At 34.1% G+C, this 15,738-nt stretch overlaps 6 protein-coding genes across 10 annotated transcripts; 5 read left to right on the forward strand and 1 right to left on the reverse strand.

Annotated features, from left to right (window-relative positions):
* Positions 1–492: 492 nt before the first annotated feature.
* Positions 493–1,282, forward strand: LOC106300398 (WAS protein family homolog 1). The gene is made up of 3 exons (XM_013736537.1): positions 493–627; positions 713–788; positions 862–1,282. Exons 1-3 carry the CDS (start codon positions 616–618, stop codon positions 1,152–1,154), a joined length of 381 nt encoding a protein of 126 aa, XP_013591991.1. The 5' UTR covers positions 493–615; the 3' UTR covers positions 1,155–1,282.
* A 320-nt stretch (positions 1,283–1,602) lies between these two features.
* Positions 1,603–3,549, forward strand: LOC106343411 (RNA polymerase II degradation factor 1-like). 2 transcript variants are annotated; one of them, XM_013782623.1, is made up of 3 exons: positions 1,603–1,694; positions 1,834–1,868; positions 2,338–3,549. In XM_013782623.1, exon 3 carries the CDS (start codon positions 2,341–2,343, stop codon positions 3,340–3,342), a length of 1,002 nt encoding a protein of 333 aa, XP_013638077.1. In that variant the 5' UTR covers positions 1,603–1,694; positions 1,834–1,868; positions 2,338–2,340; the 3' UTR covers positions 3,343–3,549. The 2 variants fall into 2 exon arrangements, with proteins under 2 accessions (XP_013638077.1, XP_013638070.1); XM_013782616.1 differs by having other exon boundaries at positions 1,607–1,868.
* A 2,012-nt stretch (positions 3,550–5,561) lies between these two features.
* On the forward strand, positions 5,562–6,391 carry LOC106330719 (hydrophobic protein RCI2B). The gene is made up of 3 exons (XM_013769162.1): positions 5,562–5,666; positions 5,760–5,884; positions 6,245–6,391. Exons 1-2 carry the CDS (start codon positions 5,586–5,588, stop codon positions 5,844–5,846), a joined length of 168 nt encoding a protein of 55 aa, XP_013624616.1. The 5' UTR covers positions 5,562–5,585; the 3' UTR covers positions 5,847–5,884; positions 6,245–6,391.
* Positions 6,392–6,910: 519 nt separating this feature from the next.
* On the forward strand, positions 6,911–7,857 carry LOC106330776 (hydrophobic protein RCI2B-like). Its single transcript, XM_013769215.1, has 3 exons — positions 6,911–7,012; positions 7,128–7,250; positions 7,631–7,857. The coding sequence occupies exons 1-2, from the start codon at positions 6,932–6,934 to the stop codon at positions 7,209–7,211; spliced, it is 165 nt and encodes a 54-aa protein (XP_013624669.1). The 5' UTR covers positions 6,911–6,931; the 3' UTR covers positions 7,212–7,250; positions 7,631–7,857.
* A 94-nt stretch (positions 7,858–7,951) lies between these two features.
* On the forward strand, positions 7,952–11,151 carry LOC106330520 (agamous-like MADS-box protein AGL80). Of its 4 annotated transcripts, none has more exons than XM_013769032.1 (3): positions 7,952–10,535; positions 10,611–10,712; positions 10,788–11,151. In XM_013769032.1, exons 1-3 carry the CDS (start codon positions 9,801–9,803, stop codon positions 10,908–10,910), a joined length of 960 nt encoding a protein of 319 aa, XP_013624486.1. In that variant the 5' UTR covers positions 7,952–9,800; the 3' UTR covers positions 10,911–11,151. The 4 variants fall into 4 exon arrangements, with proteins under 4 accessions (XP_013624486.1, XP_013624526.1, XP_013624565.1 ...); XM_013769072.1 differs by having other exon boundaries at positions 7,952–10,503; positions 10,660–10,712; XM_013769111.1 differs by having other exon boundaries at positions 7,952–10,536; positions 10,661–10,712; positions 10,788–10,877.
* Positions 11,152–14,035: 2,884 nt separating this feature from the next.
* On the reverse strand, positions 14,036–14,487 carry LOC106301395. Its single transcript, XM_013737781.1, has one exon. It carries the CDS (start codon positions 14,397–14,399, stop codon positions 14,130–14,132), a length of 270 nt encoding a protein of 89 aa, XP_013593235.1. The 5' UTR covers positions 14,400–14,487; the 3' UTR covers positions 14,036–14,129.
* Positions 14,488–15,738: the final 1,251 nt, after the last annotated feature.

Genomic DNA, 15,738 nt, shown 5'->3' on the forward strand with positions numbered 1-15,738 from the left:
TCATTAATTGTCATATATATATTAGTCATTTATGGTAATTCCGTAGGTTTGATTTAAGGAAAGAAAATAACATATCATATCATTATATCATATAGTTTGACCAACTTATGTATCTAACAACATATAAAAATCGAATGTGGACCTACTTATTTTTCAATTGAATGTAATTGACTACCTAATTGAGTGCCACCTATGCATTGGGGCCTATTTTAATTAATACAAAATTGAGTTTACATCTTTTCAAATGTTTTTCAATTAATATATAGGGGATTTGGGGGTCAAGTAAGTACAAATTAGAATAGAATATGGAACTAAATATATTCATAAATGTTTGTATAATGAAACAAATTCTTTCCTCAATAATGTAGCAAGTAGAGTCCATATATAAATTGATGATTGAATACCAACTAAGCAATATATTTATAAACATGCATCCAAGCACGTAGATATTGCAATCTCTTTGATTATTTAATACTGATCAAAGACAACCTCAACTACTTCAACTCTATTACAATCTGTCACCTCTTGTCTTCACATGTTTCCCATAACTTTTTCTCTTCTTTCTCCATCCTCAAAGATTCCACTAATCCATTTTTCATTCTTGACTAATCCATCATGACTGTGAAGGTAAACAACCTATAACCAGTTTCTAAAACCTAATATAGAATGTTTCCATTTTTGTTGTTCTTAATCTCTATGTGGATTTGAGCAGAAAGTTGAGATCAAGGTGGATATAAACTGTGGGAAATGTAATAGCGCAATCTTGGAAGCAGTCACAGTGATAGAAGGTACTAAGAAGAAAGCCTTAAAGCAATTAGTTTTCTAACATATCCTACTATTAAAACATGAGATTTGATGCAGGTGTGAATCATATATCATTAGATGAGGAGAAAAACATACTTACCGTGGTGGGAACAATGGATCCTGTTTGCGTTGCATCACGGCTAAAGAAAATTAAACAGAAACCTGTAATCATCAGCGTTGGACCACCACCAAAACCTCCAGAACCACCAAAGCCTCCTCCACCACCACCACCTGAAAAACCAATGCCTGTATGCAACTGCAAGCCTATGTCTCCTAATCCTTACTGCGCAAGTTGTGATGTTGTGTCTGTTACTACCTATGAAAGTGGAAGCGGCTGCACCATTGTTTGAGTCTTGTATATCGTACCTTAATTGCTGCTACTTTTTATCATAACCTTCATGTCAAGTCCTGAAACTTATATCAGTAATACCTTTTTTTTATAATGCTATGTTTTTTATAAGATATGTATCTTTATTGTTGTTTCTCTCTCACTTGTTTTAATTAGTAGCTCCTTTGATGCTTAGTCTCATAAACTCCAAATCTCACTGGAGAAACGTATGATTGATTGTGCTGCTCTGAAAATCCATAATAAAACCCAACACAAAGTTTTGCCCATAAGAGTTTAAATGCAATCATAGAGAAATGATTCCTCTTTTTTTTTTCCATTGCAAGTAGTTGATAGATATATAATATTGGTATTGTCAACATTAGTCCCACAAAAAATTTCACAAATTTCCAACAAATGCAGATAATGGATAAGAATAACAATATAATAGAGACGATAAAGAAAGTGAAAAGAGTAGAGAAGATACAGAGTATGTTGACACTTGACACCCTGGTTCTAGAGTGAGAGACAGCTAACCAGTGTTCCCCACTCTGTGTGATTATAGGTATCATTTTCCTTTTTAAGTTCTGTCAGCCAAACTAACTTCTTCATAAACTCTGCATATAATCATCTGAATCTTGAAATTGAACCCTGTCCATTACTTTTTATTCTCATTCCTTCTGAATCTTCTTTCATGGCTTCAGATTCTCAAACCACAACTGCAACTACATCTGATAAGGTAAGCTGTCTCATAAATTCTCCCTCTGTCCCCAGGGAATCTTATTGCATATGTTTATGTACTCATCTTATGTATACCTTTCTAAGTGATGCTTTTAAGCGTGATAGATAGATTTTCTGCATCTTGTTTTGGTTCTAGTAAGATCCATACATGCTTTCACTGTGACAAGAGTCTAAAATACATACGTATGCTTTCATATAATAGTCTCTCAGTGCGTAATATAAATAATCTCTTGATACCTGCAACTATGAAAGATTGGTTACAGTGAAGGAGATACAATTTGGTTTGTGTCTTCCACTGTTTTGGAATGTTCAACATGATTATATAGCACATGGATTTAAAAGAAACCATAATAAACGAAGCAGAATACGTAATGTGTGATTATAGTTCCACAATAAAAGAAACAATACTTAATGTGTTTTCTATTTAAGAAAAGAATAATAAAAGTTTTTATTTATACCTGATGCAGCCAATGGAGAACAAGGTGATTCAAGAAGCTAAGTTGATGGAAAAAGAGATAGTATTGCAGGAAACCGAGGATGTAGTGAAAGATAAACCGGTTTCAGATTCAAACCTGAAGGTTACAAAGGAGGAATCTACAGAAGAGGGGAAAGATGAAAGTGACGAGAAGAAGGTAGCTGAGCAAGTGGAACTTAAAGAACCAACCCTTGTTCCTGAGGTTAATACTGAAGCTGTTGATGAGGAGAAGCAAAGAGTGGAGAGCGTTGTTGAAGAAGACAACAAGGATAAGGAGGAGACAAAGGTGGTTGATGTTTCAGAATCCACAGATGAAGCCGGAAGCAAACAGGTGGAACCAGTTGATGTTCAACTTGTTAGAGAAGTACCTTCAGAGACTGTAGAAGACAAAAGCAAAGATGTTGATCTTCTTGAAGTCGAGCCTAAGCCAGAGGCTTCTGAAAAAGTTGAGACTCCTCTAGAGAAAGCAAAGGAAGTGGCACCAGAAGTTGAAGTAGTGAAGGAAGAAGAAACACCTGAAGACGTTTTATCTCCTCCAGATGTCATTGAGAAGGCCATTACTGATGAGAAACATTTACTGGAAGAACCATCAAAGGATGAACAAGAGAAAGCAAGTGAAGCCAAAGATGTCGTAACTAAACTAGCTACAGAAGATGAGAACATCACAAAAGAGACTGAAACACATGCTGCAGAAGACAAGAGCGAGGAGGCTTTGAAAGAAACTGATGAAGAACCAAGAGAGAAGGAAACTGAAGGAATCAAACAAGAGGAATCAGTTGCAGATAAAGTATCAGAGGTTGTCGAAGTGAGCGATGAGCTGAAACAAGAAGCAGAAGTCCCAACCAAAGAAGTTGCTGTGAAGCAAAAACATTCAAACAGTATTATGTCAAAGGTGAAGCAATCCCTTGTTAAGGCAAAGAAAGCCATCATTGGAAAGTCTCCAAGCTCTAAGACTATCACAACGGAAGAAGCCAAAGAAGAAACCAAAGTCAAGTGATAAAGAAGTCATGGGTTCCTTATAGTCTTTCAAGGTATTTTAATTTATGTTGCTTCGTGTGAGGGAAAAAAACAGATCATTCTTTTTATTTGTGTTTATGGCTTTGTGTGGTTATAACTTATATCTGTAAACCTACAAAGATTTGGCTTTGTGTTGTGCTATGGATGTGTGTTTAGAAATTTCTTCAAGTTATTGTCATGGAAGTAATTTCTGTTGTCTCAAATTCTTATGGGCCTTAATGGGCTTTTATGGGCCTTAATGGGTTATTTTGTAACCCAAACAATGTCCAGTACAATTGGTGTATAGAATGGATAACCATACCAACCGGTTAAGACCAATGTCGGCAGGATCGAATCTATTCGGAATGATAAAAGAACTAACAAGATATTACCTTTGATTAGGACATCATATATAAAGTAAGAAACACTTTTAATATGTGTGGTGTCAATTCGATGCCACGGTTATGCGTTGGTGTCGGCCACAATAATTTAATAATTAAGAGAATAAACGACCATTTTGTGAAGAAATTTTGTTGAGTGTCAAGAAAGCGACTTTAGGAAGAAATAACATATGCTATTATGCTGACAGACGAAGCCAGACTAGAATGATCCACAGACCACACTATCATAAGGATCTCAAAATATCATTATTTTGTAACTTTTCTTGATTTGCATCAAAGAGTATTCAATGACAACTAAGCTTTGCTGTCGTTAATATAGCTATAATGGTTGATTGGTTAGCTAAATAACTTAACATTAGCTTTCTCTAGAAAATACGGAAGTTGAAATGAAGCCAAAACAAGTCGGGATAAATCATACGTCAACAACCACAATTTAAACATTCTTCAGAGTTTGTGGTTTTTTATTTTTTTGGATAAAATAATGCTTAACTATACCGGTTATTGAAACGCGGACCGACCAATAGGTTTATATTCATACTAAATTCGATATCCAAACCAGCCATGCATCTACATTGATGATGCAAAATACTATACAGTGAATACAAACTGAGAAATGAACACACAGAGTGCAAGCATGGACTTGGCACGTGAGAGGACGGCCGGATAATGTGTTGGACCGACCTGAAGGCATGTGACTGGTCAACGTGTCATGTTACGTACTGTTGCTAGAAGGTGTGAAGCCATACCTCTCGCCGAACTCCACGGCGGCGATTGTTCCGGCCCACATTCCCATTCCGACAATAAAATGGTTTTTGAATAGTATTATGGTTTCAAAACATATATAAAATGCGTTGTGCTTGGGCTACGTGTCTTCGTACGCCATTTAACTTCCTGACAAGTGCCATGAAATTTAGTAGGCTAACGACAAACAATTGTATTTTTGTCAACAGATAAAAGAATTCGTAGAATTTTTTTTTCTTGATTTTAACATTGGATATTTACAATGTGACATTTTGTATAATTGGTGTAGAATTTAATTACCGATTTCATTCAAGAAAGAATAAGAACACTATAAAGTATAAACGCGACATTAATAGGATAAATATATAGTATGACCTGGCTGGAAACCTAGTTAAATCAACTAAAGGCCACATTTCAGCAACTTTTAGCTAGCATAATGGGTTTATCAATTTAAATCGACGTCAAAACGTAGTCGAAGTTATTTTCGTGCACGTATCTATATCCCACATCACCTTCAATTTATATAAATGATTAAAAAAAAATTCCTATAAGTTTGTCTTGGGTGCCCAAGAAATTAGTTTATACACATCACACGGTAACCTCAAATTCATAGTGTGACTCATTCCTAATACTTATAAAAAAATTTTATTTAAATATCAATTTTTTTTTTATCAATGAACATGATATACTGGTTTTATCATTTGTTTTTATTCAAACATGGGGTAAAACAACTAAGAATATGAGAAAGAAACAGTATATTAGAGCCAATAGGTTTCAAGAAATAATTACTTTAAGAGTTATTATTCACTTAATCTGTTTGAAGTAAATTGTACGATATCCTCTTTTACTCCCAAAAGAAAAAAAAAAGAGACAAATAAATCATTAAGGTTTGAAAAAATGAAAAAAATTTATCCCTAAAGAAAAAGGCCATAATACAGAGTGGACACCACGTGGCGTGGCTCATATAGTACTCTAAAGTCAGGTCTATATATAACCAGACCATAACAAGGAGATTCAAGAGTCCAGAATCATCAAGAGAAGTTCTATTATAATTTAGCTTTTAAACATAAATATTTTCTTACAAATTCAAAGAGCTTGAAAAATGAGTACAGCTACTTTCGTAGAAATCCTTCTGGCTATCCTCTTGCCTCCTCTCGGCGTCTTTCTCAAATTTGGCTTAAAGGTACATTTTATCTTCAATTCGACGACTACTGTGTTATGTTCAATCTTATAAAACTCGTATTTTAAATTTTGAGATTAAATTTTCTGTTCGCAGGTTGAGTTTTGGATATGTTTGATCTTGACGCTGTTTGGTTATCTTCCCGGGATCCTTTACGCTCTTTATATCATCACCAAGGACTGATTTTCATATCTCATCTGTTCTTTCCTCTCGGTCTCCTTGTAAGATTTCTACGATCTCTCTCACTCGATATAGATTAATATAATTGTATAAACATACATGCGTATGTCATAGCTATATAACGAGATTTACATAAGATAAATCGTTTTTGATTTAGTGGACTTAGTTAGGTATATGTTAGGTGAACCACGTTTTCTAAGTTATAAAGACTCCCTAACCCGTGATAAGAAATTGGTGAGATATTGTTATGTATCATTTCCGCAAAACCATCGAATAATAGGATCGAGAGAAAAGAAAGATTTTTTTTTTTGTTAAATACTTTCCATCTTCCGTTTGAGTTTTTTTTTATTAATATAAGGAATTTACTGACCAAAATTTAATTTTACATTGGTATTGTGTAGGAGGGAACAGCTGTTTCGTCGTCGTGATCTCCCATCGGGACTGCTTCATCATTTGTTTTATCTGTTCTGAGTAATTAATTGTCATTGTTGTATTTGTATTATCATATACTTTATGCTGATTTATATGAAGAAGAATTCGTTGGTTTATGTGAGTAACTTGTTTATTTCGTGGTAAAAATGTACTAGAGTAGGTTTGAATTTTGGACCACCACAAAAAAAAAAAAATTAAACCCTGCTTTATATAACTCCATTGTCACACTCACATGGTTCATCTCATCAAAAGCAAATGTGTATCATAGTTGGTAAACTCACGTGGTCCATGAGAAATACAACACAATCATCACCCCCACCAGTTGTGAGCAACCCCACATGAATACGGTTTCCGTGACGCGCTAGGCAAACTATTCTTTCGTTTTTGGCACTCCTAATGCTAATTAGTAATCTGGGAGTATTAGGTTATATCTCGTTAAATCCCTTTCGCCCTTGCTAAATCAAAATGAAATAATTCCTCATTTAGCTTAAGGAAAAAGGAAGACGTATACAAACAAAAAAGGTAAGCACCACGTTGCTCAAAAATATCTCTATATAGTGTGAGATACGTGAAGGAGAGAGTAAAGAAGAAAACGCACACACGCACACTTTGAAGCTTCAATAATTTTCTCAATAACTTCTTAAAGCTTAAGAAAAATGGGAACAGCTACTTTCATAGATATTCTTCTCGCTATCCTCTTGCCTCCTCTTGGTGTCTTTCTTAGATATGGTTGCGAGGTAATTACTTGAATTTTTTTGAAGTTTCTTATAAAACGGATTTTACTAGCTACATCATGGAGTTCTTTTCCAAATATATATATTCACAAACATAAAAATCGAAATCTTATCGCAGGTTGAATTTTGGATATGTTTGGTTTTGACGCTTTTTGGGTATCTTCCTGGGATCCTCTACGCCCTTTATGTCCTCACCAAATAAATTACCATCTATCATCTCTTCTTTTCATTTCATCTCCTTGTAAGCTTTTTCTCTCTACTCTCTCTTTGTCTCTCCTATATGTTACATACATGACCATGAAACGAGATTTAAGAAGTGTCATGTTTTGATATAGTTTGTATTAGTGATTTTTCATTGGAAAATCAAGTATATATTAGGTGGCGAACCTATCTAACAATATATAGCTATGAAAATGATCATTCAAGTTAATTTAGGTAAGGTATTGTTAATAGTATTCACTTACTAGTGCTTTTGATAAAAACTAAAGTTAACTGTAATGATAGATTAGAAATATCTAGCTTAAAATATCTTTTTTCGGAATTTTCAATATTTTATTCGTTCACAAATATTACAAGTACAATAATTTTTCTGACAAGTTTTCATGTGTTGTTATTATGCAGGAACAGCTGTTTCGTCGTGTTTTCCTATCTTTGTGTGACTATGACTCATCGTTTCCTAAGTTCAGGGTTTTATCTTTGTTGCGTGTTGCATAGTTTTTGTTGATATAAAGAAGAGATCCTTTGTTTTGTGTGAAGAACTTGTTTATTCAAGTTTTTTTTGTAACAAGTTTTTTCTATCGTTTCATTAAACAAATGTAACAATGATATAGCATGAAATCATATATTAACAAAATCAAAGGTAATGTGATGCAACGAGAACTAGCTACAACACACATAATCATAATAGATGTTGAAGCTCACACAAATATATAAGCCGAAGCATTTTTTTTTTGATCAAGGAAAGACTCCTGAAGCAGAGTTTGTTACATACATAGCAAAGACTGATTTTGCCACTGAATCAGCTTCGGAATTGAAGTTGCGAGAAATAAAATGAAAGGAAATAACATCAAAGAGAGAGATAAAGCGATAGATATCAAACATGATACCGAATAGTTCAAATTGATACCCTCTCGTCTTCGGCAAATTGATTAGAGATAGAAAATCAGATAAAACCACCAAGGATTGGACGTTTGAATACACAGTCAAAGATACCACCCGATGGACAGCAATGGCTTCTGTCATTAAAGCTGACGAAACATGGATGAAGGATTCAGCTACGGTGGGGAGAGGACGCACAGCCTCTCCAGTGAAGATCCCTACTATCCCACATCGTCCGGAGTTGGTGTCCCACGCCGCATCTACTTTACACACAAGACTCCCAGGCTGGAACGTCGGAGGAGGACAAGTCGCACCATAGTGAGACCTGTTTGGATAGTGGAGCTGCATTCTTGTTGTTAGGTTGAGCATCATTCCACTCCTTAGTATCTTTAATGCTCTTGAGAGAAATCTCTCGTGCTGTGAAGGCTTTATTTCTCAAAGACAAAATAATCCTCATAGAGCCGAAGCATAAAACAACAACATCATGACGTTATGTATGATCTTTCCCACCGAGGATTGAACTTGCGATCCTTCGGACGTTATGGGTAAGGTTGCTTGATTTCTCATTTGTCCAAGCAATCAAATCAAGTCAAGCTTCCAAAACACATTCCCAAAGTAGTTCTCTGATCTTCCCTCTGAGCAATGAGCAAAACTCAACACTTCTGGTCTAAATTCAACTCTAAGGATACCATCATCCCAAAGCATCTCTCATGATCAGAGCTTAAGAAAAATATCCCCTCCAATATTGCTTACTCTTTGAACTACCATTCTCATTGACACATCGGGAAAGGAGTTTGGCTCGTCTGCTATATCACCCATATCATCTCTGACCAACGGGGTGTCCAACGTTACAGTCCATCCCTCTGTTGTCTAGAATCACCACTACCTGCTTCTATAGACCCATCGGAGTTGGAAATACATTCCTTAACATCGTAACCAGCACGGTTTAACGTTTTCGTAGCTTCTACTAACATCATGATCAAAGACAAACTCATTACGAATACGAGCCATCCACAACCTTTATAAGATCTAATACGAGTTTGTATGTATCATCAGACTTGCAAAAATACTCACATCTCCCATTCATTACTAAATGGTTTCTCATTCATAGATTATATTGTTAATTGACGGTATTTCATAATATTTAATGGATTTTGTAATGTTAAAAAAAAATCGAGTAGACTTGCTAGCTGGTCGAGCCTACTTGATCAGTTTTTTTTGCTAAATATCATGCATCTATTTTCACATTCAGTTTTAGTTTGGTCTATATGGATAACTGTTTGATATTTGCAAAGTTGCGTTTTCACATATAACGTGTGGATAGACTCGCATTAGATTTTATAGATAAGCTTCAACACTTGTCATCTCATCATTTTATCAAAAATAAACAACTGTCTCACCAATATAATAGTTGTGACGTAGCATGAGTAAGCACTAATTACACCCACAAAATGAGTAAGGACTAATTAATTGGTATAATTAAGTAATTATTTTTACTCAATTAATCCTTAACAATTTAAAGCTAAAATTAGCATTTCTAGCTACAAAATGAGTAAGCACTAATAGTTGTGACTATATACAGCCTGTCAAATCATCACCACTATTAACATAAATCTTTTTACCATATAGAAAACGTCATTATATATACATCTGTATAAACTGTAAAAACATAAACAAATAAACTATTGTAGTCATGACAAGGAAGAAGACAAATCTTGCTTACATTTCCGATGTCTCGGCGAGAAAAAGAACACTGAATCTTAGGAAGAAAGGACTTCTGAAGAAACTTGATGAAATCAAGACTCTCTGCGATGTGGATGCGTGTGCGGTCATCTACAGTCCATACAACCCAACACCAGAGGTGTGGCCATCAAACTCGGAGGTGCAAAAGGTTATGGACAAGTTCGAAAACTTGCCAGAGGAGAAGCAGACAAAGAGATCGTTTAACCACGAAGAGTTTCTCAATCAGACAATCACAAAAGTCCAAAATCAGGTTAAAAAATTAATTGAAGGTAATAATGATAAACTCATGGAGGAGCTCATGTTCTCTTGTCTTAATGGGAACATGGGAGATTTGGCTATAGACGATAGTAATCGTGGTAACTTGTGTGAGTTTATTGATGGACATCTCAAGAAACTTTATCATCATAAAAACGTATTCCTAAAAAATACGCATCTTGAGACCGGTGAATCTTCCTCACTGGCTATGGCCATGGGCATGCCACCAGTCGCTATGGCTGAAGCGGGTTCTTCTTTCTTCAACTCTCCTCAACAAACCAATGAGTCTCAGCCTCTAGTCACTTCAAACCAGGGACAAGAACATATTAGTTCTCATGGAAACCAGTTTCTGAATGTCCCAACCTTCAACTTTCCTCAACAACCCAATGAAGTGAAGGGTACAGTCTCTTTAAACCAGGGGCTAGAGCAGGTTCCTTCACTTAACAACAACTTTATGTGTGCATCAATCTTAAATCCTCCTCAACTAACCAACGAGATGCAGCAGCCCATAATATTTTCGAACCAGGGAGCCAACCATGTTGATTCTCTTGCAAGTAATCTCCTCCCAGTTAGCAACCATGGAGTTAATACTCAAGTTATGAATCAGGTTTGTGTTTTTGATTAACATACATGTATTTCAAACCATAATCAATATCAGCAGCTACATGTCAATTTGTTTTAGGACGAAGTTTACTATCCACTAAATCAGCAAGATTGGTACGTTAAGGAGATGATGGAACCATCTCAGCCAACATGCTTTCCTTGGATGGAAGAAAATCATCATTACAATCACCGCCAGTTCTAAAGCATCTTCGTCGATCCGGTGGACGTAATGCCAACAATATTCTTATGTTATCTTATCCTTTTAGTTTTGAGTTTTCTAAGTTATGTCTTATCTGATCTCAACTGTTAGTGCTAAAATATGAATTCAGATTAGAACTCTAGAGTCATTCTATGTTATTTATCTTGGGCAGCAAGTTGGCAAAACTATGGGCATTGTTTGCCTTTTTATCTTGTTATATCATCATTATGTGGTGGAGTTTCAATTCCTTTTGATCTAATGAATGAATGAGTTTGACCCCAAAAAATTTCAGTCAAGTTAAATCTTCAACCCAAAATTATGTGGCAAATTCTTCTCATACATACTGGATTCCGAAATAAGAATTTTTTTTATATGGAAACATATATCTATATATATACTGTATGGATTTTATTCAGATAAGAAAATCATTGGTTCTATTTAAATAAAACGCTGCAATTCTTAACTTTACCAATGTTAATTATTAGCTTGAGCAAGTGAAATTATTGAAAATGGATTCATTCCTGCCACAAGACTTATCTTATTACAGATAACTAAGAAAATATTGATTTGAAAAACAGAGGAAATATCTCGATCAATATCAGTATAAATAAAATATGAAAGCAGCAAAAAAAAAAATCGACATAGAGAATCAATATACGTACAAGATCTAAGAGACTAAGACTAGTTATATACAAATACAAAAGCTTTCTCTAAGGCTTATTGGGTATTAGGGTATTTTGACATCTACATCAGGAATCTCTCATAGAGTATCTAAAGCCTTTAAATAATTAAAAATACAAAAAGAGAATACAGTGAAAAAACATTTCTTTGTAAAGAAACTCACTACTTTTCATTCAAAAAAAAGAAACTCACTACTATTCTTTAAATATTCATTTTTGTTGTCGATAAATGATTGGCTTAATTTATTTTTGTTATTTAAAAAATTAAACATATAAATAATTAATAGTAAATATATTGGTGAGATACTCTACTTGTTATCTTATTACTAATTAATTATGCCTTTACTCCTCTTTCAACTCCTTCATAGTCATCTTGTTGTATTTGAAATGGGTTCCTCATATTTTTCAAATACTAATGTTATTAAACTCTCTTCGGCTAGTGAATGAGTTAGGCCTCAAAACCATGATCTTTTCCAGTAGGAAACCAGAGAATATTATTTTTTTTGGAAATAATTTATGCCCTACTGCAAATGACCAACAAGATTACTATTGTATGACAATTCCGCTTGGTGTTTACGATCAGCATCAAATTTTAAATTTTGATCACAATAATATCAGCAAATGTTTGGAAGATGCCTAATTAATCAGATGATGAGCCGTCTCACCAAATGCATTTTCCTATGATAAATGACAACTACCGTTACTTCCATCGGTCTTTAATACATCACACTGGTCAACGACGACATTTGTTGTGATGTATACTAATTTGCGGAAATAAGGGTTTGATCATGCGTGTTTATTATGATGCTTTTGTTTGTGTATATTTTAAATCTCTCTCCTTTGCATATAGAAAATATCAATTTTGCATTGCGATGTTTAAGTATAAAGCTTCAGTTTCATCCGTATTATATATTTTAGAATTACCGAAGAGGAAGCTTACAATCAAAATAGTGGGTAAAAACAATGATGGAGTATATATTTTTCTTTTTGCATATACATATGTAAACCTAAATCTCTAGGAATTTAAGATTTATGCTCGAGCTCTTGAAATTTCCTCAAGAGGTAATCGACCAACGTTAGTTTGTTTTATTCTTTAGTTTCTATTTTTGTTTTTGCTCCTCGTAATTTTATTGGGGTACGGATTGATCCTTGGGTTGAACACATTTAAGAGTGGACTAGAGATGCATGTTGTGTGCAAATAGATGGTATGCATTACTCTCATGTTATTCACTCAATACAGACCGATGAGTAGTTATTACTTAGGAGTCAACATGATTTTGACTTTATTTTTTTTATCTTGTCGGCAAATTTAGGGAAGATTTTTTTTCTTTTTTTGTAGGTATACACTTTTTATTTTTTCTCTTTCAAATTTATAAACCAAAATTATATTTTTCTTTGGTAGGAATATGTTTGTAGGTATGTCGTTTTTTATAAACAAAAATTATATACATATATATCATCAAAATGCTTCTGCATCATGTAAGTGTTAAGCTGCATTGTTAGTCTTTCTCTTTTTTGTTTGCTTTCTATTGTGAGTGATTTTTTTTTATATTTGTGGTGATCGAATCTCGTAGACTGAAACACTCACGAATCATTAGTTATATAGGTAATACTATGAGATCACTCGACTTTGGAACCTTTTTGAAAAACACCACAAGACATGGAACCATATAATAAAGTTTAAGGGAATATTGTGGTTAATAATTGGCAGTAAAAGTAAGAGTGTATGAACCAAGATAAAGGCTCAAAGCGAAGCAAAAGAGAAGGAGAGGAATCAAAGTACTCTTAAAATGTACCTTTTGTACAAAAAGACTGCAGCATTATGTGAGGGCTAGAACTAAACAGGGACCTCCTCTCCATGCAAATAATATCAATCATATAAAGTTATAGATTCTACAGGCTGGCTTCAAATCTTTGTTTTTTGTTATTTAATCTTAAATGGATCTCAGTATATGATCGATCTTCTACGCCCAAAAAAGCAAGTACTCATACTTGTAAACCAAAGCGATAGCCATGTCATAATTCATGGCCTTCCAAATTCAATGAATGGCTAGGTCTAAACTTTGATTAGATTATGTTCTAACTTAGTCAATGTGAGATTCATAACAAGCTAAATTCTGATCAATTTGAGTGTTTTGGAGAGTCACTAAATCGTGTTATTCCATATCATTCTTGGTGAAGATGAAATATACATATGCTGGTGATAAGTTCTATATACTCTTAAAAGTTAAGCAAACTTTGTTGTTGATGAGAATTTTATAGTTTTGTTCCCTTCTCTTCATCTTTATATGATTATGGCGAGGAAACTATACAAATTGTCGAAATGTTATATGTCACAACCAAAAACAGTCGATGTGATTTAAGTTGAATTATTTAACTAGCTAGACGATGAAAGCAATTAAGGAAAAAAAGAATGAGAAGCTAGAAGAAGAGAACTGTTAAGAAACATCGATTATTAACAACAATTACGACACAATCAATAAACTCCCATAAAGACACATCAAATAAATAAAAATCAATTTACATATAATCAAATTATTCATCATGCCTTCTCGGATTGGTAAGGAGAGATAGTTTGGCGCTCAGACTCAGAGACACGAGTTGCATGGAACTTGGCGATAAAGGCAGAAGCCTTACGGTCGATACCTGGCTCAGCCACGCAATAACGTCTGTCTTCGTCACTAGCCAATGCTTTGCGAGTGTAAACGCTGTCGTCCCAAGAGGCGTCTGCTTCCACTCTGTGAGATTTTCGTGGCTTAAAGAAGCTGAAGAGAGAGAACCTCTTGCTACTGTGTGGTATGTTTCCTCCCATTAGTAGTTGTGCTTGATTTTTGTTGGTTTTGGAATAGAACAAGAAGAGACACGAAAGAGACGAGAGAGGTTTTAAATTAGAGGTTGTGTTTAATGTGTTGATGATTTAAGTTGAGATATGGGTTTGCGGATGTATTTATAAGGACTATGGCTCATCAAAGCATTAACGAGCGAACCAATAATATAACAGTTAATTTATTCTTTTTTAAAACTTCTTTTTTAAAATTTCTTTCACTATTATGAAAATCAAACATACCCATTCTTTCTTTTTCTTTTCTTTTCCCGTCAATCTTAGCAACTCTTGCCTAACTAAGACCACGTTCATTTTTCCAAGAAAATTTTCATTTTACTATCTAATTAAATCCTGAAATAGAAGTCTAGACCTAAGTACTTTTTGACCAAAGAATTATGAGCGGTCAATAATACTTTAGAATGGGAATACACGTTATGATCGGAAGCTCATTCTATTTTTGAACCCTAACGTCCGGAAGACCTAAGTACTGTGTCCACGCCACTTTGCATGCAAAAACATTTCACCAAAGAATCAAAATCTTCCAAGTATTAATATACATTGTCAACCAAATCAATTGTTTGCACTGAGTCTCTCGTAGTTTATTTTTTCATTAAAATAGTTATGTGCAATTTTTTTCATACATTTGTATATTCCGAATTATTTTATTTTTGCAGGAAACCAAATCAATTAACAATCGTGTGTATATAAATTGCTATGTGTAAATAATGTGTCCGAATTTCAACATGACCAACGACAAGAACCCCAATACATCTGTAGAGTATGATTTAAATGACTCTTTGAACTCAAGTATCATTTTGAAATACTACAGTGATTGTAGTTTACAAAAAAAAAAAATACTACAGTGATTGCATATATTACGTTATAATAAAAATATTATATAGATTTAAGTATAAAAGTCTATAATTTGGTGGGATGCAGTATTATTAAATAGCTTAAACAAAAACAAACAAAAAGTAGAGAAGAGAAGAGCACACAGTCAAAAGAGAAGTAAAAAAGAATCTTTCTGGAGAATTAAATGACTTTATTAAGACAATAAGAGTTCTTTTTTTTTGATAAAAGATTTTACAATAAGAGTTCTTCCTTCTTGTGGAGGAATATATCCAACCACTACAACTTGAAGCTATGTATAAATAATCACTAATTAATACATACATTATGTCACTTTTCATAAGAAAATATCCTAATCTTCTTTGGTAATCTTTCACCTATAGACTGTATTTATTTAGCTGTAAACAGAGCGAAGTACTCCTCCTCCATCAGAATTCATCTCCCAGTTTGACCAGTAAATTAAAACGGAACATATCTC

Source organism: Brassica oleracea, chromosome C1 (genome assembly GCF_000695525.1).
Source record: "Brassica oleracea var. oleracea cultivar TO1000 chromosome C1, BOL, whole genome shotgun sequence".
Taxonomy (NCBI): domain Eukaryota; kingdom Viridiplantae; phylum Streptophyta; class Magnoliopsida; order Brassicales; family Brassicaceae; genus Brassica; species Brassica oleracea.

Bases quoted from the DNA above. Each gene is read 5' to 3' on its own strand.
- LOC106300398 (XM_013736537.1), top strand. The intron at 789-861 runs GTACTAAGAAGA...GATTTGATGCAG, and splicing joins AGCAGTCACAGTGATAGAAG to GTGTGAATCATATATCATTA.
- LOC106330520 (XM_013768991.1), top strand. From the start codon at position 9,801: ATGACAAGGAAGAAGACAAATCTTGCTTACATTTCCGATGTCTCGGCG. The intron at 10,713-10,787 runs GTTTGTGTTTTT...AATTTGTTTTAG, and splicing joins ATACTCAAGTTATGAATCAG to GACGAAGTTTACTATCCACT.
- LOC106343411 (XM_013782616.1), top strand. From the start codon at position 1,824: ATGGCTTCAGATTCTCAAACCACAACTGCAACTACATCTGATAAG. The intron at 1,869-2,337 runs GTAAGCTGTCTC...TACCTGATGCAG, and splicing joins CTGCAACTACATCTGATAAG to CCAATGGAGAACAAGGTGAT.
- LOC106330719 (XM_013769162.1), top strand. From the start codon at position 5,586: ATGAGTACAGCTACTTTCGTAGAAATCCTTCTGGCTATCCTCTTGCCT. The intron at 5,667-5,759 runs GTACATTTTATC...TTCTGTTCGCAG, and splicing joins TTCTCAAATTTGGCTTAAAG to GTTGAGTTTTGGATATGTTT.
- LOC106330776 (XM_013769215.1), top strand. From the start codon at position 6,932: ATGGGAACAGCTACTTTCATAGATATTCTTCTCGCTATCCTCTTGCCT. The intron at 7,013-7,127 runs GTAATTACTTGA...ATCTTATCGCAG, and splicing joins TTCTTAGATATGGTTGCGAG to GTTGAATTTTGGATATGTTT.
- LOC106301395 (XM_013737781.1), bottom strand. From the start codon at position 14,399: ATGGGAGGAAACATACCACACAGTAGCAAGAGGTTCTCTCTCTTCAGC.